The 26,619-nt window shown below is 37.3% G+C and overlaps 1 protein-coding gene across 1 annotated transcript in view; it reads left to right on the top strand.

Moving 5' to 3' along the window:
• Positions 1 to 26,619, top strand: part of FAF1 (Fas associated factor 1) — a 225,901-nt gene that overhangs the window by 116,001 nt on the left and 83,281 nt on the right. Inside the window, exons 8-10 of the mRNA XM_089515109.1 lie at positions 2,758 to 2,844; positions 24,814 to 24,909; positions 25,554 to 25,680. Coding sequence (XP_089371235.1) covers positions 2,758 to 2,844; positions 24,814 to 24,909; positions 25,554 to 25,680 — 310 coding nt within the window. The remainder of the gene's footprint in view (positions 1 to 2,757; positions 2,845 to 24,813; positions 24,910 to 25,553; positions 25,681 to 26,619) is intronic.

Here is a 26,619-nt window from a genome sequence, read left to right as displayed (position 1 = left end):
CTGCATTTGTAAAATAAATAATATCTTTAGTGAAGTAAGAAAAAAACCCATATGTTATTTCAGTTATGGGTGCAGGTGGTAGAATGATTTGTAATAAGTTGTAATTGAGTAGTTACACACAAGTCTCTCAGAAGCAGTTGAAAAACATCTGGAGGGCCACATGATTTCCATCATACTCTCCCTTTGAAGTTAATTTTGTTGAGGAATATTTTTTTTTATTTAGCAGAGTATTTACTTTGTTATCTGAAGTATACCTGCTATTATTGTTCAGGGTAGACTTCAGACCTTTGATGATATGTCGGGGTATTTTTAGCTGGGCAGCCATAGATGCAAGAGTGGTTTTGAATTTTGTTTGCTGCATCTATCATATATTAGATTATTTTGGGGTGGCAGTCTCCTCTTGGTCTTCCCTCCTTACTTTATCAGATATTGTGGATATTGGCTTTGAATGATGTATCGTGATATGATCCAAATGGAGTTTAGAAGCATTTAGAAGAAACCTCCCCCCCTCACCATTCCCTTCTCCTTTTGTGTCATGTCTTTTAGATTGTAAGCCTGAGGGCAGGGAACTGTCTATTATCTCCTCTGTTGTAAACCGCTCAGATTCCCAGTGATTGGGTGGTATATAAATAAATCCTATTATTATTAGTAGTATTATTAGTATTATTAGTATTAGTATTATTATGTAGGTATAGGTAGCAATAAACAGACTGCCAAACTAAGATGACAGTTATGTCTCCTGTAGTGTTGCATAGTAGTTTCTACACTATAAAACTGCAGTGGAATTTTGATAATGTTAAGTTGGTGTCAGTGGAAGCTGCTTTTTAAAAAGCCTGCTGACCATGTGTGAGTGGAACAGCATCCAGGATGGGAAGGAGGGGAAAGGAAAAGGGATCAGAAATAGAGAAATACAGAAATAGAGAAAGAGTTAAGAAAAAATAGATGGGAAATGGATGGATTATGGGCGAATTTGTGTGTGTGTTAGAGTGTCTGAAAATGAGTTATTCTCTTTATCACCATCTAACCAACTTGACCATGTAGCTCAAGCAGATATCCTCTGAAGCAATGTGACGTTGAGGGAGGGGTGTTATAGATTCTGCCTTGCCTCAATATTTCCCAGAATCCTTTGAAAGTAACATGAATATATATCCTTTTTTCTATAGTTTTTAAAGAGAAAATACTAATTATATTATATTTTTTTATTTATCAATAAATATTTTATATTTCTTATTTTCTGGGTTTCTGATTATTCTACTTCTGAATTAGCCATGTGTTTTTTAAAAAATTATTACATGGGTTTTTGAGGTGGGTTTGATGCTAAAAATATTAATGAATGAATAATGATTAATCCTAAAATAACATTGGCTTCACAGTGTGGAAAGCCTAGCAAAAGTCTAATGTAGCAGAGAACGTAATACCAGTGGGCTGGATCTATGGTCACTAATGTGGCAGTGACTGTAATACCAATGGGCCCTCCACAGATTTTGTACTCTTACAGCTGCTCTTGATGGATAATGGAGCCTCTGGAAATGTCTGGGTTTCAGTAGGAAAATTAGTAAGAAAAAATTGATGGGGAAGAAGGGGGTTCTGGATGAACAAAAGTGTCTTTAGACTGTTTAGCCATCTATGAATTCAAACCATTCTCTTTCAGAGTTATTAAGTACACTTTTTTAAAAAAGTGATAGTGCACATGAAGGTAGTTAACTTTAATTTTGATACAAGCTCTCAATGTGGTATAATTGAACAATGGAGGGGTGGGTTTGGGAAGCTCACAAAGGCCTTTTTTATGGCCTCCAGAGTCCCTCCTACCCAGAATTCCCCCCAGGGGAAGAATCACAGCCCTGGAAGTCTTCAGAAGCCCCCTACACCTTGTTTTCAATGCTCACAGGAATGGTTGGAGAAATTTGAAATTACTTTCCGGTCACTTCTGGTTTCTCTAGAAAAAGTTGCCATGGCTTGTAGCAAGACTGGGACATCATGAAGATAGTTGCTAGATCCTCCATAATTGCTTAGCCCTGGGTTAAAGTGTTTGTGTCGGCCTTACGAGATGCAAGGCCCCCAACCCCATGAAATTCACTTGATTTTTTTTTTTTTGTGTGTGTGTGTGTGTGGATTTTTTTGGGTTTGTGGCTATGTTCTAGAAGAGTTTATTCCTGATGTTTCTCCTGCATCTGCGGCTGACATCTTCAGAGAATCACTTGATGGTCTTTGGGCAATAAGTCATGATCATTGTGAAGATAAAGCAGGGAAGAGCTTATTGGAAAAAGGCAGGATATATATTAAAATAATAAATCAATAAGATAAGTCTGTATGGCTGCTTTGAGCAAATGATCTTTTCTGCTTGAGTTCCACATATTCAAACAGGTAACATCTGAATGGATCTGCTTTATAGTTTTGAGGCTAAAGGATGTAATCATATACAGTGCTACCTCGGGTTACGAATTTAATTCGTTCCGCGGCGCCGTTCGTAACCCGATACATTTCGCAACCCGAAAAGGCGCTGGAAAGCCGCTGGAAAGCCGCTAGCCGCGCTTCCGATTTGAATTTCGCGCCGAAACGCGCCGAAATTAATTTCGTAACCCGAAAAACCTTTCGTTACCCGGAACCGTTTTTTTAAATCTAACTTTTTCGTACCCCGGAAATTTCGTAACGCGGTCAATTCGTATCCCGGGGTACCACTGTACACTTTTTAAAGGATATAGAGATTATAAATTGCAATACCAGCAGCATGTAAACAAATGTGTGTTGTTTTTGCAGGTTAAACGAAATGTTTATGACCTGACTAGTATCCCTGTTCGACATCAGTTGTGGGAAGGATGGCCTGCTTCTGCTACAGATGACTCAGTAAGTCAGCATTTTTCTTGGAAACTAACTGCTTTATAAAAATATTCCCGTTACTTAACAACTTGACCAATCCAGTCAAACACTGAATCATAAATCCTGTTAGCCAGAACCATGGGAGTCTCACTGAGCCAGTGGGAACGTGCCCAGTCAAGACTTAAATAGGTTCTATTGATTCAATGAGCCTCCACTAGTTGAGGCTGGCATTTGTTAGATTTAGCAACTTTTGGTCTTCCAGATGTTTTGGACTTCAGCTCTTAGAGCCCATGATCATTGGTCATGTTGGTAGAGGCTGCTGGGAGCTGGAAATATAAAACAGCTGGTAAAATCAAAGATTGAAAACCCAGATCTAAAGTATGTATTTAGCAAATTGCTTAAAACATGTTGATTAAAATGAATATTTATTCAGCAGAACAATTTAGGATTCCTATTGTCTGCAATGAAGGAGATCAGAATTAGTTGTGCATGCACATTTGTGGCTTGTGACTTTTATGTATATAAAATGAGAAAGCAAGAGAGAAAAATCTCAGGGAAGAAGTACCTAGATCTTTGTCTAGTAGAAGATACTAGATACTAGTCTACCTGCTTTTTGTCTGATCATGGGGCAAAACACACATGTTCCAGAATCTCTTGTTAATGTATCATTTTAACAGCTTTTAGAATTTTGGAAATATCCATGGGACAACATAAAATAGTGCATTTTGATTTGCATACAGGAAGGCCTGATCCATAGATCATTTGAATACATGTTTCAGTATTACCTGGGAGTGCTTAAAGCTGAACAAACTATGTATACTTAATAAAGAACAAGTCCATCAAAATAAATGAGACTTCATGCTAAATAATCATAGAAGCCATCTTGTGATAAGGGGATAGGACAAAGGGAAGGTCTTAAAAGGAAACAAGGAGGCTTTCATGAAAAGAAAGTTTTAAAAAACAAAACAACTTTGTTGTATGTGCATGTCTGATGATCCACTTGAAAAGCCTTTCTAGACTAGAGCCATAGTTCTCATTTTGCTCTCCCAATCACTGCTGTAATGCTTGAGATTTCTTGTACAGTATATTGGAAAATGTGTTTCTGCACGCTCTCTCTTTCTCCCCACCCCATTTTTAAAAGTTCAGTTAGATTTTGAATGCAAAGGATAGCTGCCCATGTTTGGCAGAACAGTGCCGCACTGGTATTTTCAGGGAAAGTAGCTAGTCCTTGTGTTGGAAGTAGAACTGAAGCTTTAGATAAAAACAAACACAGACAAGGTTAATTGCAACCTCTGAAATATATTGGTGTGTTGTCATCTGTTGCTAGTTGAGTTTAGGCCAGAAAGGATTTGAAAACCCATGATTTCTAATCCAAATGCCAGCAGCTGTTTGGAAAACAGCCAGAGAAACAAAAAAGAAAGCCTTCCTGTAGGATAGGATGTCCAGCATGTATAAAATGTACAAATCTGATTTAAACTCTGTTTTAACAAGTGACAGTGTTGCAGGTGATATTTCTCCTTCTCTTTTTTCTTTCTTTTCAAGTTTAATGAAACTGGTGATTGTTAAGTCATGTGCTTGAAAAGCAGATGAGTCCAGAAAGCTCTTGGCTCGAAACTGCTGCAGCTGAGGCCTCTCAGCTGTGTAAACACTTGTGAACGTGTTACTCCCCAAAATATAATTAATTTCTATCTGAAATTAGAGCCTCCAACTTAATATTTATGAAGATTTAATGTTAGCAATTACAGTCTGAATACTTTCTCCTCCTTTGTCATTTAGACAATTCACTCATAAAGTTTATCTCTTAGATTCTGCTTTCTAGTGTCAGTATCTGTTTTAAATTCCTCTCTTTTGGTTATAACTTCATTTTTTGGCAGAAGGCTGTCTCAGTGGAATCACTCAGAAGCAGAGGTCTAACTTCTAGAGTTATAAAGAGTTAAGAGTCAAAGAAGAACTTGATTAGAATACATTTCATTTACATTTCATGCAGTGTAAGAAATACTTTGTAATACCAGAGAAGGTTTTTTCAGTGCAGTTCTCGTTAACCTTTGCCTTAGCAAACAGGACAACTAAATAGACTTTCAATAATTAGATTCCTGTGCAACTGAGTCTCCTATGAACCTGATAAGCTTTGGTCTTCTGCATTATCAGAAATGCATCAATGTCAAGAGCCTTTTTAAAAGCACTGTTACCACACTTCCCATTAGAGCAATGGCATGTTCTTCTTACTTTTTATCTAATGAAATATGGGATACTGTATGACATGTCAATAACTCTTTCAATTACTTTCAGATTTTTTTTTTTGCACATTTTCACAAAGAAAATTGGTATCTAAAACTGTACCAGTAGGGGAATGTTTTCATGCTGTGTCAGTTTAACTGTGAGATACAAAGAGCTTGGAAGATTGCTAAAATGCCATTTTACACTTTAAGAATGACATTTTTTCTCTAGTTTCTGCAGCATATGAATAATGCCAGCACTGGGAATTTATAATTGCTTCATCTAATTAAAATGCAAACACAATGGATGATTTCCACTTCTTCAGTTTTCAGATAATCTACTTCAGGAAAAAAAAAACCTCTGATGGGTGTGAAAAGATTTCACTTGCCATGATCTGCCTTTCTGTTATTTGCTATTGTCAATCAACATGGCCTTATAAATTAGGGAGAGAATCTTTGAGGAAATCAATAGTACACATGTTGTGAATAACTTTTGTGAGCAGTTGGGCCTTTTAGTATACATAATTTTATTGAACATAATGGGCTAAATTCAGTGTGACTGTAGCAATAACATTCTCTCTCTCTTTTCTCCCTGGAACCCTTCATGGTATAACAAGCTTGCTCTGGAGGGTTTCTGGAGCAGGTTCTTGGGATGAACAGGAGTTGGAGGAAGGAGAGACTTCTCCATTTATGTCTGCAGAAACAGCTTCCATAAGCAGAATGATATTGTTTGTGACCTGGTAACAGATCATTCAAAATCTATTACACATAAGATTGCCACCTTTGCAGTAGCAGCCCAAAATATCTGCTGCAAATTTTTAAATCAACAGTAGTGAGTTATAAAGGGGATCAGTTCTTATAGATGCTGGATAAAATGCCAGTCAACAATAATAATAGCAACATTATTTTATTTGTGCGCTTTTTTAAAAAAACAACTTGCTTTGTGATTCCTTTGTTCAATTATATATGCCAGTAGTATTCTTATTATCTGAATATTTTAGAATGGACTTTGTGCCACAGACAAATAAAGATTCATTGATTGATAGAATCAGAAGTGGATGTGACCTAAATAATATGCAGATAGTAAAAATGACAAGCCAGTTACTTGGTTTCTTTTGCATGTCTAAAATGAAAACCTACCTTAATGTAGAGAATATACACATACTAGCTTGATTGGAAATTGCAGTAGGCAATGTGCACTTTAATTTTTCTCCGTCTTCCTGATTGTTTTAGAATGCATTTTATTTCAAGTACTGTTGGGCAGAGATGCTAGCCTGGATGTGCTTGCCTTTTATTTCATGTAATTATTGAATATACAACCAAAGAGAAGTTTCTGAACTAACGATAGAAATGTTTTGCTTTTCACACAGAAAGACAGAATATTAATGCTTATGAGGAGTCGGAGTAATGTAATTCTTCTTTTTTACCTTATGCTTCAATAGAGATGGCATAGTGATTCCCCACCCCCCGATATTAATTAGAAGGTCATATATCAGATTAGTTAGTTTCAGGTCGAATTCCACATCAGTAACAGCAGGTTCACACAGGAAGCTGTGAACCAGTCCCTGCATATGGAAGCTTCCAGCTGGCTGCAGTAGTTACAGGCTTTGTTAGTTTATACAGTCAGTCAGAAAGCCTTATTCAGGTGGCTCAACAGTGCCACTACTGCCATCCCCTGCTTATTCATCTGTGTTGGCAGTGTTGGGGATTTGTTTTAGGCTAGGACTTGTTCCTCTTCTCTGTCTGCTATTCAAAGAGAGCAGGTACTGCCAAGGCGGGTGAGTAGGCAGATGGTAGCAGAGGTGGTATTGCTACATACAGTCAGAACTCATACTTAATACAGCCAGCTGGAGGCTTCTGTATGCACTGGCGCTGATTAAAAGGATACTGTGTAAAGTTCCCCAAGTTACCAAAGGATTCAAGAGGCATCGACAAATCTTAGGATATTGTTTGACACAGAATTGTCTCAGGATTAGGCTGAAATGGGGAGTTATGGAGCCAATGTTACATATGAGATCAGGAGTTAATTTGGTTTTTCAGATGCCATCCGACTTGTTGCCATCTTGTTTGATACAGGTTGAGTTTCCTTTATCCGAAATGCTTGGGTCAGAAGAGTTTTGGATTTAAAATTTTGGAATGTTTGCATATGCTTAATGAGATATCTTAGAGATGATATCTTGGAATCTAAATATGAAATGCATGGATGTTTCATATTCACCTTACACATATAGCCTGAAGGTAATTTTATACACAATATTTTAAATATGTTTGTACATGAAACATCAAAAGGGAAAGGTGTCACTATCTTAGTCACACATGAAAAAAGTTTTGGATTCTGGAGTATTTTGGATTTTGGAATTCTGGATAAGGGAGACTCAACCTGTATTTATATTGTCATGCAAAGTATATCCATGTTGGACAGATCTGTAGAGTACAGTATATGCTTATGACTGTATGTGTGAGAGGAGCCTGTTTCAGTTTGTTCCATTTGAGGCCTGGATAATATTGATTACGCAAGAGGAAAAAGTGCTTTGGAATCTGTGAATGCAGTCAATGGTGTTATTATGAACTGGGGTTACAGATGCAGATCTACTTTTTAAAGTTTCATAGGCTGCTGTGTATAAGAACATACTGCTTTTAGAAAGTGTAGAATAATGTGCAGAACCAAGTGTTTATCTTATAGAGATCACTATGCAGTACCCTATATAGAAGGTGAAGTCCCCTATTTTTATGAGTGGAAGGACATGCATAGTAGTGGTGTGCTTGTCACATCTCACCTATCTGGTGAGACACATCTCTATTAAAATAAGAAAATAAATTTCTATCAAAACATGACTGTGAAAACATCCCCCACATAGTATTTGAAATAATCATCATTTACAACTAACTCTGTATATTTGAATGGTTGTTCTTGAATATTAAAGTTCAGGTTTTTCCCCATTTTAGGTTTTCCCCCCATTTTATACTTCCTTGGCTCTCAGAACAAGGCATAATAAGGCTTGTACTGTTAATATTCTCAGAATAATAGCTAATTGATGAGCAGATGTTAGAGTGATCAAATAAGATTTCATAGGAAACACAAATAAAACACGATAAAGGCCTATTACTCCTTTTGAAACAAGTAAAGCTTCACCAAAATATTTCATTATAAACACATACCACACACACACACACACACACGTATATTTCCTTCCTTCATTGGTATGAGCTGGACTTTGATCATCATCACAGTGTTCTGTTAACAACTTTTCATGTGAAATTGTTCACTCAACAAAGAAAAAGAAAACATAAGAGAATTCTGCTGGATCAAACATATCTTATAGAGCATTCTTTTTCCTACAGGGTGAGATAGATGTTCACGGGAAGCCTACAAGTAGGACACAAGAGAAACATATCTCTTGCACTGCTGTTAGCCAGTTGTCTCTGAAGTTGGAGGTAGTGTATAGCTAAAGTGTTGAGAGCTCTCCAACAACTTCAGCAATGTTTTGAGTGCTGTCATTTTAGTTACTCATTTTTAAGGGGCCTTCATGTGTTCTGTACACAGACTGAAAGCAATAGAGTCATAGAGTTGGAAGGAGCCTCATAGGCCATCAAGTTCAACCCCCAATGTAGGATCTCCAGCCAAAGCATCCCCAGAAGGTAGCTGCCCAGCCTCTTTTTGAAGATGTCCAGCGAAAGAGACCCTAACACCTCTCTAGATAATTGCTTAGAAGTTTACAACCTAAAATGTTGCAATGCAGTGTTACTACACATGTCTAAACTGTTAAATTGATACAGAATTAAGTTTTCTGACATTTGTATCATATTTTAAAAAACATCCTTATTGCAATATACATATAATATACTTAGAAAATAGCTGTATAGCACATTGGGCTGGATCCTGAAAATTGCATACTCACAAATAAGTTGTAAATATTTTTTTTCTCTTCTTCCTGCAGTCCCCTGGACCCTCTGAAAGCTCTCTGGAGCATCAGTAGACCCCCTAAACAGCATGAGATGTGTTTGCATGCTTCTGCTGGGGAATTGAGTGAATACAGCTTACCTGTGGGAAGTTTTATTTCATGTGTCAACCAGTAGACCAAAGTAGGATGGGGACTGTTGAGGAAGGAGCAATTGGATTCAAACCCTGGATGTATTGTACTGTGGGTTTTGTTCCACTATTAGTCTGAGTAAATCCAAGAAAGAATTTATCCAGATATAATGTGAAGACCCGTGTTATATCCATTAGCTTATTTCCAATGTCAATGATTTTCCCCCCATTTTCTATATTTGTTTCTTCATATCATTCCAGTTGTGTTGCTATTACGACAATTCAGTGAAAACTAAATATTTCAATATAACAGTTAAAGGCCATGGCTCCTTGTCATTGAACATTTGGTTCCTATCTGAATAGTGTCCATTTTCTTAACTAAGATAGTGTGTTTACCAAGTAGAAATATTCATTAATAATTCTAGTCCACTAAAATTATCAAAATGTTAATTTTTTCCCTTTTTGTCTCAGCTTCAGTCTTACTGAACCTAGGTTGTTCTGGCGCCCTTTCACACTATATAAGTATACCCTGTTGTTTCCATTTTTATTCTCATGATTGTAGCTTCTGGACTCCAGGGATTCATAGTTTGGGAGGCACTAGAGCTTTTTGGCTGAGAATTCCAAATACCTCATGAAACTATGAATGTCAAGATTCCATAGGATGCAGCCATGGCAGTTAAAATGAAATCAAAAGACCCCCTGGTTATCTCTGGACACAACATAAATGGGGGTGACTGCATATGTACTGACATCTATATGGCTCTGTTTTTAAGTGCTCAAGGGACACATACTTTCCACATCCATCCTACATTTTGTAGCATGGTTAGAATTGGCATGAACCACATGGAAGTTACTTAACTCTTTGGAGACTTCCCATGAGAAGTAATGCATATATTATGTGTTCTATGTAGTAACCACGCTGCAGCATGTATGAAGCCAGATGAGAATCCTTAGGATATTGGATGACTACAGATATTGAATTCATCAAAATAAAGAAAGTGGTAGCCATGGATGGACAGAGAAAGCTGTTACTTGTATGCCAGAACACCGCTAATCCTCTCTCCTTCCACTGCTCTCAGGACTTGTTGCCCTTAGCTGTTACACTATTAAATTTTGATGGATGAAACTGAAGCGTTTTGACTGCTTTCTAGATAAATTTGAGCTATACATACCAGTTGTTGTTCTTTGGCAAAGATCTATCTGTTTCAAAGACAGTGAGTTCTAAAAGTGTTAAATCAATAATCGTATCCACGTTGATAACTATTTTTTCACCATCTTAATCATGCTGATTATAGGCATAATTTTTAATAGGCTATCTTAATTTTAAAGTGGGGTGGCAGCAGATTTTGGGAGACAGTTGGCAAAGTAAAATAATTCTTTGTGGTCGGTATTGTTTGCTTGTTGTCATTTGTGATAGGTGCTATATAGCTGTTATATAGTTTATTACTTTCATGGTACCCATTTGAATGATGTGGATTCAGATGTATAAAAGAGATAAAATTACTCAACAGCGTTTGAGTGGCAGTTGCATATCAAACCTCACGGGGGTTTGACAGACAACGAATATCGTTATTAGATGCTTTTTCCATAATTGCTGACATTTATCCAGTGTTTCACAGTATTTGCTAATGTATTAATGCAGTCAATCTCTGAGAGTCTGCACATGCCTTTTCAGCCCTGGCTTTTATGGGATTCTTAAATTCATAGACCCACGGATACTTATTCCCTGCTGGTTGCCGTAGTGACAGAGCTCAGAGATAAGCCACGACAGAGCCCTTTTGTGATTGCTTTTCAGGTGACATTCAGCGGCAGCTTGAGTAGAGTGTCCTTTTATAGTTCCTGTAATTCAGAAAATGATAACTGCTTAGAAGAGAGGGCTCTAGACTGCTCCCGGTGGGATTTCAGTTTGCTACGCTACTTCATACCAACACCAGCCTGATAAAGTTCTTATTATTGTGGAGATTTCAAAGTGCAGGGGGATTGAATTAATTATGACAGGTTAGAAAGTACAGGATACTACAGATTCAAACTTTCAAGTATGTAAGAGTGCAATATGAACTAGCCATGCAAAGTAGAGTCAGTCCTTTATAAGCAGTTGAAGAGGTCAACATTTAATTTTTGGAGCTGGATCAATTAGTATATGACAGTTGTTATTTGAAAGACATTCCCATGTAAAAGTGTGCTCCAGTTACTGCCCTGGAGCCTTTTCCCATAAAAAAAATAGAACTGTGAAATGTCATAACTGAAGGGTTTTAAATTATTATTATTATTATTATTATTGGTAATAGTAATAGTAATAGTGCTGTTATTGTTTCTTAGGAAATTTATATACCATTCAGAATTTACCAAACCAGCTAAATAGTTAGGATATTTGCAAAAGGAGGAGGGTCCAAAATAAGAGAACAATACAATAGCATTAACTCTGTAGTCCCAATGGAATATAAAATAAAAGTGACCCTTTCTTATACTTGAATTGCATAGAAGACCATTTTTGGAAATTAAAGTGTTGGAAATAAGAAGGATTGCTGTTCAGAGAAGAAAAATGGCAAAAGTCCCTAGTTATGTCCAATGGAGATTCTGGAACAGTGATTAGGTCCAGTTTTCCTAAAATTACAATCATACAAGGAGCACAGGAAATATAAAGTGAATTCATATTATCAAGGTTTTGGGGATTAGCTAGGATTCTTTTCCAAAGATTTGCAATTTGTTTTAAAGAAGAGGACCTTCCCTTAAATAAGACATGTTAAATCTTTTAAAAGTATTTGCATTGACTGCAGTCCTGAAGATCCAAAATCTGTGGGAGTTCTCATGTCAGATAAAGCACAAGACGTTGTGAAATCATATGTAGCTACCAATTGTTAGCACTGATCTTGTGTGCATTGCATTCTGGCATCTAGCAACGACTAATATATATATGCATGATAGCAGAATCCATTTGGCTTTTTAAAAATGTTAAACTGAAAATAAAATAACATTGAAAACTGTGTTAATATATTCATAATATCTTCTCTGTTAGTCTGGGGTTATTAGACACTCCCCCACACCCACCAATGAATTTTCTTGTTAGAAAGTTATCCAAAGTGAACCATTTGTAGATAGAGTTTGTGGGTTGTATGTTGAGCTTTTGTAGTTGACGATCTGGGTATAAATACTCCAAATAAAATAAAATATTTGTTTTCTATGAATCTACAAATTGCCACAGGACAGTGGCTGATGATTCCTCAATTCTTATGCTTCTTAACATGGACAGTTAAGTACAACTGTATTCTAACCTTTGGCTACATTACAGACTGCTTTTTGGTGTCAAGGGATTGTTCTTTCAGTGTTGGAGTATTTAATGAATCAAAATTGAATGTGTTGAAATGTTTCTGAATTGTGTTATTGAAAATAATACCCTTTAGAAATGAGAGTTTATTTCATCTCTGCGATGGCATAGTCGCAAAACTCATTAAAAGAACGCCCAGGCATGCAATTATTAGACAAAGAGTGATTCACTGATATTGCTGCAGGGATTTAACACTCCACTGTAGCCTTCAGTTTCTATTAAGTTCATTATATTAACATAACCTGCAAATTGAAACATGACAGGCAGAGCCACACGTATAAATATATGTGTTTGGGTAGACCTTCTGACAAATTAAGGTTAGCCAGTGTTCTGTGTATGTCACCATGTCCCAGTCTCAAACAGGGATGAATGTTTACTGCTGTCTTTACTTTTGATTTGTTTTTGTTTAATAATGGCCATCTTTGCTTTTAATTCATAGAACTAAAATTTATGTTCTCAGAACTCTGCCCACTATCCCAGTGCTCACAGTAATTCTTTAGCAAGTTTACCATAAACAAAAATAAGCTTTGGGGATATAAAATTGTTACGATCATTTCACATGGTTGAGGAAGCTGAAATTTGCAATTCACATATTCAGAGGTACCCTGATTACTAGAGAAGTCTGACATTTGAACATATTCCAGTCAAAACAAGAAAATCAAAGAGTAAACATAAATGTTCACATAACTTCCACTTCACCTGTGAAGTTGAAAATTGTTGTTTAAATGAGACACAATGGTTGAATCACTAGAAGATTCTGAAAACTGAACATATATAATGTTTCCCTCAAAAGGAGAATGGTTTATGCTATAAAATAGTCAGTTTAACTTCATGAAGCCTATTTACAAGAATTTATTCTGAACTCCTACCCGTTGTTTTTGTGCAAGAAGAATGTACCTCTACTTTACTGGAGACCATTCCCTACATTACCTTTCGTTCTTGCTCTAAGTGTACTAGAATTTTAACAGTTGCTTTGCTAATATATATATATATATATATATATATATATATATATATATATATAAAACCACAATGCCTTTGTATCTGTAAAACCATGACATCTAGATCATGATAGGAATCTGAGTTTGTAACCCCCATCCTACAGAACACCTACACTTTAGGAGCTATGTACAAATTTATACCTGACATATTTTTCACTGTTCTACATGAATTATTATAGAATTAATATAGGATTTGATTGGAATAAAACCCAGAGGAGTAGGCCAGTAGATTGTGGATCTGAATCTAATCTCATATGACTCTTCCCATAGTGCAGGAGTCAGGGTTGTGGGAGATATACTGGTACTTGCATTCCCTTAAAATCATTTGTATAGCTTGCAGTGGAGCTGGCTGTCTTTGACATATTTCCATTATTTCCATCTTATTTTAAACAAATAGTATAAAATAAATAGTTTAAGGAGAGGATGATATGCATGCTGTTGTAACTGAGGAAAAGTTGATACTTCACGGACACTGAAGTTATTGTAAAAAAGAATGTTTGTTGTTGCTGAAATGTTGGTTTGCTAAATTAGGAAACCTTTACACAGGGTCTCATGCAGTTGTAAAACCAATGCATTATTTGTTTGATGTCTGAAAAATCTGGTCTGCTCTGAATATTAAAAGAGCTGTTTTGTCCAACTGGCATATTGTAACCTTTGTAATGTTGGCATTGGGTGGCTGTGAAGCAATGCATAGGGAGCTTGTTGAACAAGCGTTTTTTAGACTTTCATAAAAATATTTAAAGGGTTTGTGACATAAAGGTATTCAAGTAAATAAGCAATAATATATGGCATACTAGGTGAATCTTGCCATGCATTTGGATGGGGCAAAAGTTCAAAGCTCTCCTTCCTTTTAAAGTTATTTTCATGAATACCGTAGTTATATCATGAAGCTGGAGAAACACTCCAGAAAGCCTACTAGATTTGGAATAATTTCTTGGAGCCATTAGTTGGTAACATGATTACTTGGAGTTTGCCAGGGAATTATATACCACTGAAAAAAAAATATCCAGACACTCTTTTTGTTTGTCATCCAGAGTTTTCTAATCAGTGCAGTAAATGGCATCCCACCACAGACAGTCGTCATGCCAGGCAGTTGGTTGATATTCTTTGTGAATGCAAAGTAGATTCCCAAGATTTTTTGTTTCTAGTATCTGGAAGTTAAGCAAAGTAAGCAGGAAGAAAATCACTACATGTACATTGTGTTATCCATTATATTATGGTTGTGTGCCTTGAAATTGTTTCCAACATATGGCAACCCTAAGGCAACCTATCATGGGTTTTTCTTGAGCTGAGGGTGTGTGACTGGTTACCCAAGGTCAAGTTGGTTTCCATGGCTGATCAGGGAGTTGAACCTTGATCTCCAGAGTAATAGTCCAAAGCTCAAACCACTATACAATGCTGGTTCTCATCAGTACTCAGTCATTGAGTCCTCATGTCCTTCTACAATTATGCCTACATTTACGAAAGTGAAAGAACTGCATATTTATTGTTTACTATCTGTTTATTCCAGTTTCACCTTATTTCTCATTTACAGATTTATTTTTTTCAGCACATTTGTATTTTTGTTTTCTTCTGATAAGCTCAAGACTACAGATAGCTGAAGCAGAGAGTGACTGGCCAGGGTTAACCAGTGAGTTTCATGAGTCAATGAAGCTGGATTGTCTAAGTTCCAGTTTAATACTAACAACTGCACCACACTGGTTCTCCTTGCTTTTTAAATTGTACATTGTAAACACTTTGCTCTCCTTTACTTTATGAAGCTCAATGAATACTGATGCCATAATATAAACAGCAGTAATTGTTATTATTTACAATTCTTCTCATATCATACATTTTAACTGACATTGAAAAAAATGATTTTGTGGCCATCATCCTCAGGCTCAACAATCCTGAATATGAAGAGTGGAGATAGAGAGAGAGTGAGTTGGGACCCAGTGAAGATTACATACTGGTATATTTCTTCAGACTGGGAGGTCTAATTTGCTCCAGTGCAAAAGATATATTCAGATGAAATCTAGCTATAGGGATTTCTTCTATAGCAGTTGCCAACAGTCACATCACATTGAATGAAACTATGTTACTGTATATGCACCACAATTTTTCTGAGGTTTAAATGTAAGCTGTACAGCTTAACACGTTTGTGAATTGAATATTCAGCTGTGCATTAGCCTGTCAAAATTGGTGAGTGGTAGTTATTGTTAATCTAAAACAGGAATGGGGACTTTGGTGGGGCCTGGGGTCCACATTTTCACCTCCAGTTTTCATTGCCTGCTAAATGAACCCAAAAAAAAAAAAAGAAAAAAGAAAAAGAAAAAGAAAAAGAAAAAGAAAAAAGAAAAAGAAAAAAAAAGTGATGGTGGTATATATCTGTGTGGGAAAAATGACTTCTTAAAAAAATCAGAAAAATCAAAACCAGAAGTAACTAAATGTCCAGGTTTTAATTTTTGACATTTGGTGGTATAAGTCTTCAGTTTCTTAAAATGCAAAGCCACCCTCCTGGAGGCCTTCTGGACCATCAAAATCCCTCTCTCTGTTTTTTGGCTCTTGAGTGCATTGGGGTACAAGGCATAAAAAACGGCTCACACACTACACTTTTCTTAGCCCTGAAGTAAAACAAAGTCCCTGTAATAATATTACAGTTCCTGATGAAAGTGATTTCACTGCAATTTGCTACACATATGGTTACCAAGTGAAATAAGGGACAGGGTTCCTAACAGTTGTGCAGAAGAGGGAGTATGCGCAGGTGTTGCTTGTCATGCTGAAATCCCCTCTTTTACACAACAATTGAAGTTACAGGAGTACTGTCCTTATTTTCACCTAGCAACCCTAGTTGTGGAATACCTGAAGAGCTAAGTGTATGATTTTTCTCAATTTGACACCCTGGTATGATTCACTTTTATCATTCAGATTTTGTGAATGTCAGTAGTACTTATGGAGGTTATATTTACTTCAGGCCTTTACCGGTATGTTCAATCCAGTACTTTTCACAAGTGTATTCATTAACAAATCTGTGTGAACAATTTTGCATTCATGTGTTTTATCTGCCAAGCAATAAGGGGAAACAATGCTGAAGAACTAGAAAACTGGGAAATGTGTCATTATTTGCAAGCCTATGAGTAAATGGCACATCCTAAATTAAAGAGTGCAGGTTGTGGCAAACATGAAGTTCATGTACTGTTGCTTTGTCAGAGCACATTAAAATCAATATGATGGGAAAGTCCTTTCTCTGTCTGAACTAGAATTCTTAAGAAGGAATTTGCAATATCAGTTGGCCTGAGGTTCAAACTGAAAAGAGGGAGAGGCCTAATGTAAAAAGAAAGATCATGAGATGGTGGAGGAAAAAATTAGTTGAGAGCTGTGATTAACCTCATGACAACCGATACTTAATCAGCTTCCACATTTAAGTTTTCATTTCCTTCAACTTCCAGATTTTTAAAATTGTGATTTATTTAGAAGATGGACAAGGAATTTAACTTTTTAAGTTTCCCCCCCACCATTAAACAAATATTGAGACTGCTTTAAATAACTAGCTTTATTCTTTTCAAGTTTGATAGGTAGAAGCAAGATGGAAAGTTCCATGTTTTGCCCAAGTAACCACACCCACTCCTGCAGGAAGGAAGCTAGCCTGCTGCTCCTTTTCCACCTTTGGCCAATAATTATATAATGCTATTAAATAAGGCTACTCTAAGATTATGAAAGGCAGTCTCATAGGGCCTCAGTTGGCAGAGCCTTGGGCAGTAGAGAGATTTTGCTCTCATTGAATTGTATCCAGACTTACAGTGCACCTACACTGAAGAAATAATGCAGTCTGACACTACTTTAACTGCCATGGTTCCAGCTTACAGAATCCTGAGATTTGTAGTTTTGAGGCACCAGAACACTTTGGCAGACAAAACTAAAGAACTTGTTGTGGGCGGAGCCGGGCCGCCAGTTGCATGTTGGGAGCCGAGGTTTTACCTTGTAGAGTGCCACGTGCTGAAACAAACTTTCCAGGAGACGAGAGTTGCTGCAACAGTGACTCTTTTAATAACTATAACCAACTCAACAGTGCAAAAGCAAACAAACGGTCTCTCCTTTTCTCCAGGGTGCAGCTTGTCTCTTAACTCAGGCCTAGGGTCCACCGCCAGCATCTTCAGGGGGTGGAGGTCCATGGGCTCGACGTCCGCCGGACTGCTTTTCCAAGGGCTCCCTCTCAGCTTTCTCCCAGTCCTGAGGTTCGAGGCCCTGGTCCCAACAATCACCTTTAACATCCCACCACTCGTTCTCCAACCTTCCCGGATCCTTCCGTCTCCACTCCTTTTCTCCTGGGTACGAGAAGTCCCCCTCCTCTCGTGGGTCACGCAGCCTAACGTCCTTGTGAGGACCCGGCCGCCAAGGGCTCAGTCTGTCTAGGAGAGACACTGGTCAACCGGCCCTCCCCAGACTGCAAGTCACCCTCTCTTTCCCTACCTCCACCACCTCCTCTTCTGCATCTCCCTGTGCAAGTCCTTCCTTCCTCTCTTATACCCCCTCGGGGCTCCACCTCCTTTTCCTCCAGCTCCACCCCCTGGTGTCTTTCCCTTACTCCTTCCACCTGGTCATTCTCCACCCGCCCAACTCTCCCAACACCTGTACCTGGGCTTGCCCCACTACACTTGTAAAACTACAAATCCCTGGATTCCATAGGATGGGGCTACAGCACTTAAAGTGGTGTCAAACTGCCTTATTTCTACAGTGTAAATGCACCCTTAGTCATATCACCCATTGAAATGAATTTGACCTAAGCTAGTTTGGATCTACACTATTGTAGTGTTGATCAGGCTTTCTCTTTTGCACTCATGTTGTGATTGTTAGCCAGCAGATTACATATAGTACACCAACCTGTTAATATACAAGGCTGTTGTATAAAGGGACCTCCAAAAGTTTGTTTAAAATGGCACTTCTGTAAAAAGAAGGGTTATACATAAACCTTCCTTATCTGCTACAGTGCAAGCGTAACTGCGTTATCTCATGTGATCCAGCTACAGTATTGTCCTGTGCACAGTTACATAAGAGTAAGTCACATTCAACTCAAGAGGAATGAGTGTTTCAGTAAACATGAATAGGACTCTTGCAAAAATAATTATAATCTGAGTTCTTATGAGTTTTCTTCCCTTATCCTTTTGCTTTATTAATATACATGCTGGGTCCCCTGGAGGAGCTGAAATTCATAAACATCTGACAAAAATATATTGAAATCTATTTGTTAAAAAAAAATCAACATTGTAACTATAGATTATTCCTTTATATTGATCTTAGTTATCGTTCAGAAATCTACCATGGGAACCTTTCTATCAGGCTCAGAATACATCTCATACAACCTGTACTAAAGAGCTTAAATTACGTATTTGGACACTGTTCTCAGACGTAAATTAGAAACTTTTCTCCTCCTTCTTTCCTTTCCTTCCCAGTTAAACCTGTGATAAGTAATTGTCACACTTAGTGCCCTTGTACAATGCTAATTTGAAGTGACATGTCCAAACTGGCCCTAGTAACATGAAGAAACTTAACAGGTGTGAGGGGTGGATCTTCCCATGGGCTCTGCTGCACTTCTAACTAGAGAAAAACTAGAGAAAAAGTGAAATGAACCTTGAATAAATCTGTCAGCAGCAATTATCTCAGCAGCACTTTATGAGAGGATAAAGTAAGCATTGGTGCTAGTGGAACGTGAACACACTCCACCCTAGTGATTCTCCCTTCCCCATTCAGTTAGTTTTTGAAATAAAAAGTAAATGTCTGACATCTTCTGCGTTGTCTATAATTTTATGAAAAAATGAGCTCTGTTTTTTTTTTTTAAAAAAACAACAATACAGCTATGCTTGCTATAGGTATCCAAAAGTGTTTTTTTTAATCTCAAAATATACATTGTAACTTTTTTAAATTTTGAAATAATTTCAATGGAATTTCATGCTTCTTTAAGAGTTAAGAGAAAGCATGCATTTCAGTGCCACGATAAGCCATGGTTTATCGTTACAGGACTGAGCTTAAGTTGTTTCTAATAGATGAATGTGGCACGTGTGTTGAGGATGATCTTCAGGTATTACCTATTGCAAATTCACATAAAATACAGAAAATGTAGAATAATACAAACAAAATAATACACATTCATTTCCAGATATTCCTGTCCTCCAAATTGGCAAGATTATTCTCCATCAGTAATAACAGTCTATTTCAGACATTACTTACCTATTTGGATTCAACACATGAAGAGGGAAGTGCTTCACCTCCTTCACTTTTTTAGTGCAGAAAGTGACAGGTATAAAGAGACAGTTCCTAATTTTTCTACTGGTCTTGCTTGTGTGGATGCTCTCAACATCAGGAAAGCAACAATGTAGTGTGGTTGGCTAAACATGTTGAATTTACATGTTGAATCCATCCAGGTAAGTAATATCTGATTAGGGTTCTATGTACCTCTTTTCATGATGTCTTTTTATCTTGTTAACGTCAAAAGTAATGATTAAGTGATTAATTATTAATTTTGATTGCTTATAGAATCATAGAGTTGGAAGAGACTCCAATGGCCATCCAGTCCAACCCCTTTCCATACAGGAATACACAACTAAAGCACCCCTGACAGATGGCTATCCTGCCTCTGTTTAAAAACCTCCAAAGAAGGAGACTCTATCACACTCCGAGGGAATGTGTTCCACTGTTGAACAGCTCTTACTGTCAGGAGGTTCCTCCTAATGTTGAGGTGGAATCTCTTTTTTTTTCTAGCTTGAATCCGTTGCTTCCTTTTCTAGTCCCTGGAGCAGCAGAAAACAAGCTTGCTCCATCCCATCAAGTATTTAAACAGATTAATAAGTAATTATTTCTTTCTCTTCTCCTTTTTAGTACTATCATACCCTGTTAATTTCTATTTGTTAATTTCTACTCAGGCCTGTTATATACATATCTTGATAATTGCATTGTTTTCTTTGGACTGGTGCAGAATACTTCTCCTGATGATCCTTTGTTGTTGTTAGCTGCCTCCAAGTTGACTTTGACTTATGGCAACACTATGAATGAGAGACCTCCAAGTTAGCCTATTCTCAACAGCTCTCAAGCCTTGCAGACTCAGGGCTATGACTTCCCTTTTCCATCCATCTGGAAAAAGTATTCCTATTTTCCTACCACTTTCCTACCAAGCATTATCATGTTTTCTAGTGAGTCATGTCTTTACATGATATAGCCAAAGTATGACAGCCTCAAATTAGTTATCCTGGCTTTTAGGGAGAGTTCAGGCCCAATTTGCTCTTCTTGTTGTTATGTTCTCCTAAGTCATTTCTGACTTATGGTGCCTTTAATGTGCCATGTTTTAATTGACACCCATCATGCAGTTTTCATAGTAAGGTTTGTTTAGAGGGAGATTTGCCAGTGCCTTCCTCAAGAGACTGAGAGAGTGTGACTTGCCAAAGATTACCCAGTGGGTTTCCATAGGTGAAAGCATAGGTGAAATTCCCTAGGGAATCACACCCTGATTTCCAGAGCCCTCATCCAATTTGCAAACCATTACAGCATGCTGGCTCTCCCAATTTGATCTAGGACCCATTTATTTGTTTTTTAGCAGTCCACAGTATCCATAGAACTCTTTTCCAGCACCTCTTTTCAAATGAATTGACTATATTTCTATCCACTTTGTTCACTGTCCAGCTTTCACAGCCATACATTAAAATGGGAAATACAATGACATGGACCATCTTAACTGTAGTATTCAGTGATATAGCTTTACACTTCAGGCTCTTATCTAGTTCCTTTATAGCTGCCCTTCCATGTCCTAGTCTTCTTCTGACTTTTTGACTCCAGTCTCTAGTTTGATCAGTGAGCATTTCCAGTCTGTGGGCCGTTGTTTTGTTTTCCATATTTGTTGGCAGATTTTAGATGACCCTTTACTATTTTAATTTACATTGTTCTCAATGTCTCTTTTATGGTTTCAAATCTGAAATAGATTTTTTTTCTTTTCCAACATCATGTCATTATCATCAAAACAGGGATGTAGGCCTTTGATAGAAAGCAGGGTAATAGTACAAGAACAGGGGACATTTCCATTCAAAAATGGAAGACTATAAACTCAATTGTTTGCTGTTTATTCAATGTTGTGGCTCAACAGATTTTCAGTCTAGGAAGACTGAACTATCAGATTGGCAGGAATATCTGTATATTCAGCTATGCCTCCAGCCAATTCTATAGCCTTCATCTCTGTTCATTTGGGAATTTTTTCAGAAATCTTCAATACAATACATTGCTGCCCTAACGTGACCTTAAATTAGATCTGAAGTTGTGACAATAACATTTTGAACTCTTATGTTAATTGTCTATTATTTACCACCTAATCCTAAATACATGCATGTGGAAAAGAGCTCATTAGTTTAATTGATAATAAATGCATCTTGGTATGTAGGCCTAGCAGCAGCATGAGGAAGTTTTTGCATTAACAGTTCCAAGGACAATAATTTATTCCTTTCTTTGCTACGCACCTTTATCAGTTTAGTTTCCAGAAGATAGTACTACTATGTTTCATCGTATTTATTCTAGGAAAAAATTACATGGGGCTATAATGGACAGCTGGAATGGCGTACTAGGTGACTACATAGAATGAGAAATTTCCCACTATTGTTCTTATAGGAGACCCTTCTCTTTTTCTGATTAAGTTTTATTTAAAACTATTGTTACCTAGAATCTCACTGTACACCATCTTATTTTTTTAACCTATTTTTATCAGTGATGCCATTTGCTGCTTTGGGAATGAAAAGGCTGGGTCAGATCTCCAATCTGATTTCCTTTACCTTTTGAAAACATTGCAAATTAGAGGCCATCCTGCATAAGACCTTGCATATAGTTAATTGATCACCATTACACCTGCATTTGAATGTGTTCACCGCATTCATTTTTATTTTAATGCACTGCTTCAATAACCTAGATATGTAAGCAAAATTTCACCACAAAGGTTTATTTTCTTTTATTATATTCGGTAATATGGCGAAAGAAGCATATGCTGTAAAATGGCAGCGCTAATATGAAGATAAGCATAGGTGCTGTGTTATGTATGAAAGAGTTTCACTGATAATTGAGCTTGACCTGAATGTCTGCTTTAATATTTCATTTATTCCAAAATAGTCATTTGCTTTTAACTCTGTGATTATAAATTGTGACTAAACTGCTATTTAACCTTGCTACAAGAATGTGGCAGCAGGCTAGTCCAGGCAGGTCAACACTCACTTGGTTAGCTGGCACACTTAATCAGCTTGCTTTAACCTGAAGCAAATTAAGGCTTTCATGAATTCTAGCACATAAGTGATTAAAAACACTCTGACATGAGGATAAAAAATAAACAAGAGTATTTCTAGCATATTTCCGAGGCTTTGGATTAGCCACCACAGTGACCTAGAAGGTAGAATTTCTTTGTGTATTAAGAACTGATTTGAGTCAAACAGCTTTAAAGTGTCACTATAGTTTATGACAGTGAACACTTTATATTTTATATCTCTTGTGTCTTAGTGTTAATAATACATGTGCTTTTACCTTACAAGGACATGTTTGCACAGCTGCTTATTAATCAAGTTGACTAAGTGTCCAATGGGGGGCAGCGGGGAAGAAACAGAAATAAATGAAACTAAAGTGATCAAGTTTGTAAAAATTCACTGCTAGACAACTTTAATGTACAGCTTGAAAATAATTGTTAAAGAGCTGCTATCAGTTTAATTGGGTGTTAATTTAATCTTCCCTTCATTCCTTCTTTCTAAAGGATTTCATTTAATTCTAGTCAACTCAGTTCAGAAGGTATGCCTCTAGGAAAGCAAGCCAACTTCATGCCTCCATTTTGTCAGTTCTGTCTTCTACGTCCAAAACTACCAACAGTAGGAGAAACATGAACTGCATTAAATGTATATCCTCTTTCTATAAGACACTTTTCTTATACAAATAAAAACTGTATGCAGTTTGTAATGTATAAGACGCTTGCATGCAAGCTGCATCCCTACTACACAATTATAAATTTCCATGGCTTTTAGATACCCCCATGCCTGAGGGAGCTTTAGGATGAAATAGATGATCCAACTCATTTCCTGCCTCCCTGTACTGTTGATGGGAAATGTGAGCCTCTAGATGTTGTGGAGTGGCAAATTCCATCAGGCCTCCTATAGTACATTGGACCTTTAGTATCCACTTGGATTTGGTTCCAGGACACTCTGTGGATGCTCGTGTCCCATTACATGTAATGACATAGTAAAAAAAAGAGGCAAAAATCAATTTTTTTTGTTGAATATATATACAGTGCACCCTTGTTTTACGTGGGGGATCCGTAATGGGCTTGTGCTCACGGCAGGCGTATGAAGAGCGTATGACGCAGGCTCACTGTGTATACATACACGTATTCAACCATGGACGATTGAATCCATGGATTCAATCTGTGGATTTGGAGGGCCAACTGTATGTATGTTGTAGTCCAACACCATATCTAGGGCTACATGTTCCTCATATCTGCCCAACATTGTCCCAGATACTATGTAAACCCTTCCTTCCTTCCTTCCTTCCTTCCTTCCTTCCTTCCTTCCTTCCTTCCAGGGACGTAGCCAGGATTTTAGGAAGGGGAGGTCCAGACTAAGTGCCACCATTATATTGGAGCTTGGGTGCGGCGGCGCCGCAGCACGCACCATTCATTTTTCTAACGGAAGGGGGGGTCCAGACCCCAAGAAACCCCCCCTCCCCCGGGCTACGTCCCTGTTCCTTCTCTCTATTGTTACAGCTGCTGTCATGATTTTTGGCTTCCAGCCTCAACTATCTTTCTTCCAGGTATATAAAATTAAAAGGAGATGGCTCATGAGGATGTTTTAGATTCTGAGGATCCTCATATTGTATGTTAAGCCACTGGCTTCTCCTAGCGAGTCAGCAGCTGACAACCTATGTGGTCCTTGACTCCAAATAATTTCCTTCTTCCAGCACTGTGACCTTTGGGCACTGCATTTCCTTTCTGTTGGTTGCACTGAGTATTAGTGCCCTCTTTCTATGCCTTGCTCTTTCCTGTCTTTCTATTTCTGGCTGAGAGCAATATAAATGAGCATGAGAACATGAAGTATGGATTTTTGTATCTCTGCTCACTTTCTGACAAAACGCATGAACTAAGAGCTCCTAAATAATGGTGAAATTCTGTAGAACTGTTTGGCATGATGTCTAGATTTGAAGATAGAAGCGCACCATTTTAAAAAGATACCATGGAGTAATTTTGAGTATTTCAGCAATGCTTAGTCTTTCTGCTGTTTTCTTTCGTGAATAACAATAGTTTTGTTAGGTAGAATTTGAATTTACTACTTTAATTCTTAATGTTGGTTCATTCAAGGCTGCTACAGTTTGATTTTGGCCTGAAAGAAACATTTACATCCAATGTCAGGAAACTAATTGTTAATCCAGCAATATATATCTTGTTCTTAGATGACTCTAGCAGCATCAGGGATCTCTTATCCTTGCCACCGACTTACAGTTGGAAGAAGATCTTCACCAGCACAAACCAGGGAGCAGTCAGAACAGGTAAATCAATTTCCTCTAAATTTATGTGATATTCAGGTGTATTAAGCCCTGTTGAAAACTGGACTTGAACTTCCACTTACTATCTACAAAACTGAATTTAACTGTACAGTGGCGTAATCTGTACTGTTTGGACACATTACTTGATACAAAGGGGAAAGTAAATGAAACTTAAAATGAAAACAGAATTATCATGGTGAACAAACTGATACCTAAAATATAATCTATATATTATTATTGAGTAGTTGTCATAAATGGGGTTGTGTGGTAGAGTATAATATTATATTTCTCAGTCAGTCTGAACTGGTTGTAGATCATACCTCAATTGCTAAAATGTAACAAAAATTACATCTTTTGAAAACAGAATTCCTTTTTGTTTTAGCAGAAGTCAGTTCCTTCCCTGAAGTGTCTACATACAATTTAAATACAATTAAAAATTGCAAAATATTTATTTTGTACTAAACTCTTCTATTAAATAGTCAGTGTTTTGCATTTTACTAAAAGATAATTTATTCAAGCTAAATATATATGTAAAATTTCTTAAGAAGTTTTTGGTATCACACTAGTTTCATCTTTTATACAAGAACCTATAATAAAATATGAATTTATATAGTAGTAACATTAATTATGGGTTTATCTTCAATCAGCAATGCACAGATGTACATATGGTTAGTGACAGCGATGGAGATGATTTTGAAGATGCTACTGAATTTGGAGTGGATGATGGAGAGATGTTTGGTATGGCATCATCTGCATTGAGGAAATCTCCAATGAGTAAGTAGTACAGTATTTTACACTGTGAATACTGTGATATTCTTTTGGCTGCAGTTTAAGCCCTAAAGGCAAAAGAAGCTATATTTGTATTCCATCTGATAACACTAGATAGTTCTTGAACAGATACTTTCTGTGGACAAACTGTAACACTGATTAGTAATACAGGTAGTTATTCTGTCTCTCACTTTCCCACCTCCTTATACTTTATTACCAAGATGAGTTTTCTATATGTGTTCTGTTTTTTATGGTGATCTGTTCCAGATCCAGGAATACTTTGGAAAGATGGATTAGGAGGATTATGTGGTTTAGAGCAAAGATGGGCAAAGTGTGGCCACAGGCAGACTCACCCTTTCTACAGACTTATTCTATTTCTGACCAAATAGAATGGGTGAGCTCTCTTTCTTGAAGGTGGCAGTTTACCTTTTAGATATTTTTCAGAGGTCACTGCACAGTCTTAAACATGAAAAAGTACCAGTTCTTGGTTTTTTGCTTTCTGGGTGTTTTTGGCAGTCTGGGCAACACTCAAACTGCCAGAGGCAGAAAATTCCCCCTCCCCACATTCTACCTGAGTTATCTGCTCTTTTAAAGGAAGGGTATTTCCCCTATTCCTGACCCAAGAAAGAAAGAGGATGTACCACTACCTAGCTTAACCTTAACCATTCTTAAGTATGTTAAGTATGATGCCCATTGCTACCATGATAACCTCATGGGGTACATGGGTTTCTTAAAATCCATATTATGCATGGTAGAACATAGGGTCTGTCAGAAGTTCTGTCAGTTATGCACAGTAACAACACAAAGCAACAAAGGTATAGTGATCCCTCTGGGACAAGAAAAAGAAGGGGTTTTAAACCCCCTCCTCTTTTGAAACACATATATACTGTTGATGAGAAACTGAGGTAGAAGAGGAGAGCCAGGTTCTTAGCTTTTCAGAGGGTT

The sequence above is a fragment of the Sceloporus occidentalis genome, unplaced genomic scaffold (genome assembly GCF_023333645.1).
Source record: "Sceloporus occidentalis isolate IW3139 unplaced genomic scaffold, rSceOcc1.0.p SCAF_3, whole genome shotgun sequence".
NCBI classification, from domain to species: domain Eukaryota; kingdom Metazoa; phylum Chordata; class Lepidosauria; order Squamata; family Phrynosomatidae; genus Sceloporus; species Sceloporus occidentalis.
Note: the sequence above shows the minus strand (reverse complement) of the source record. Positions and strands in the feature narration are given on the sequence as shown.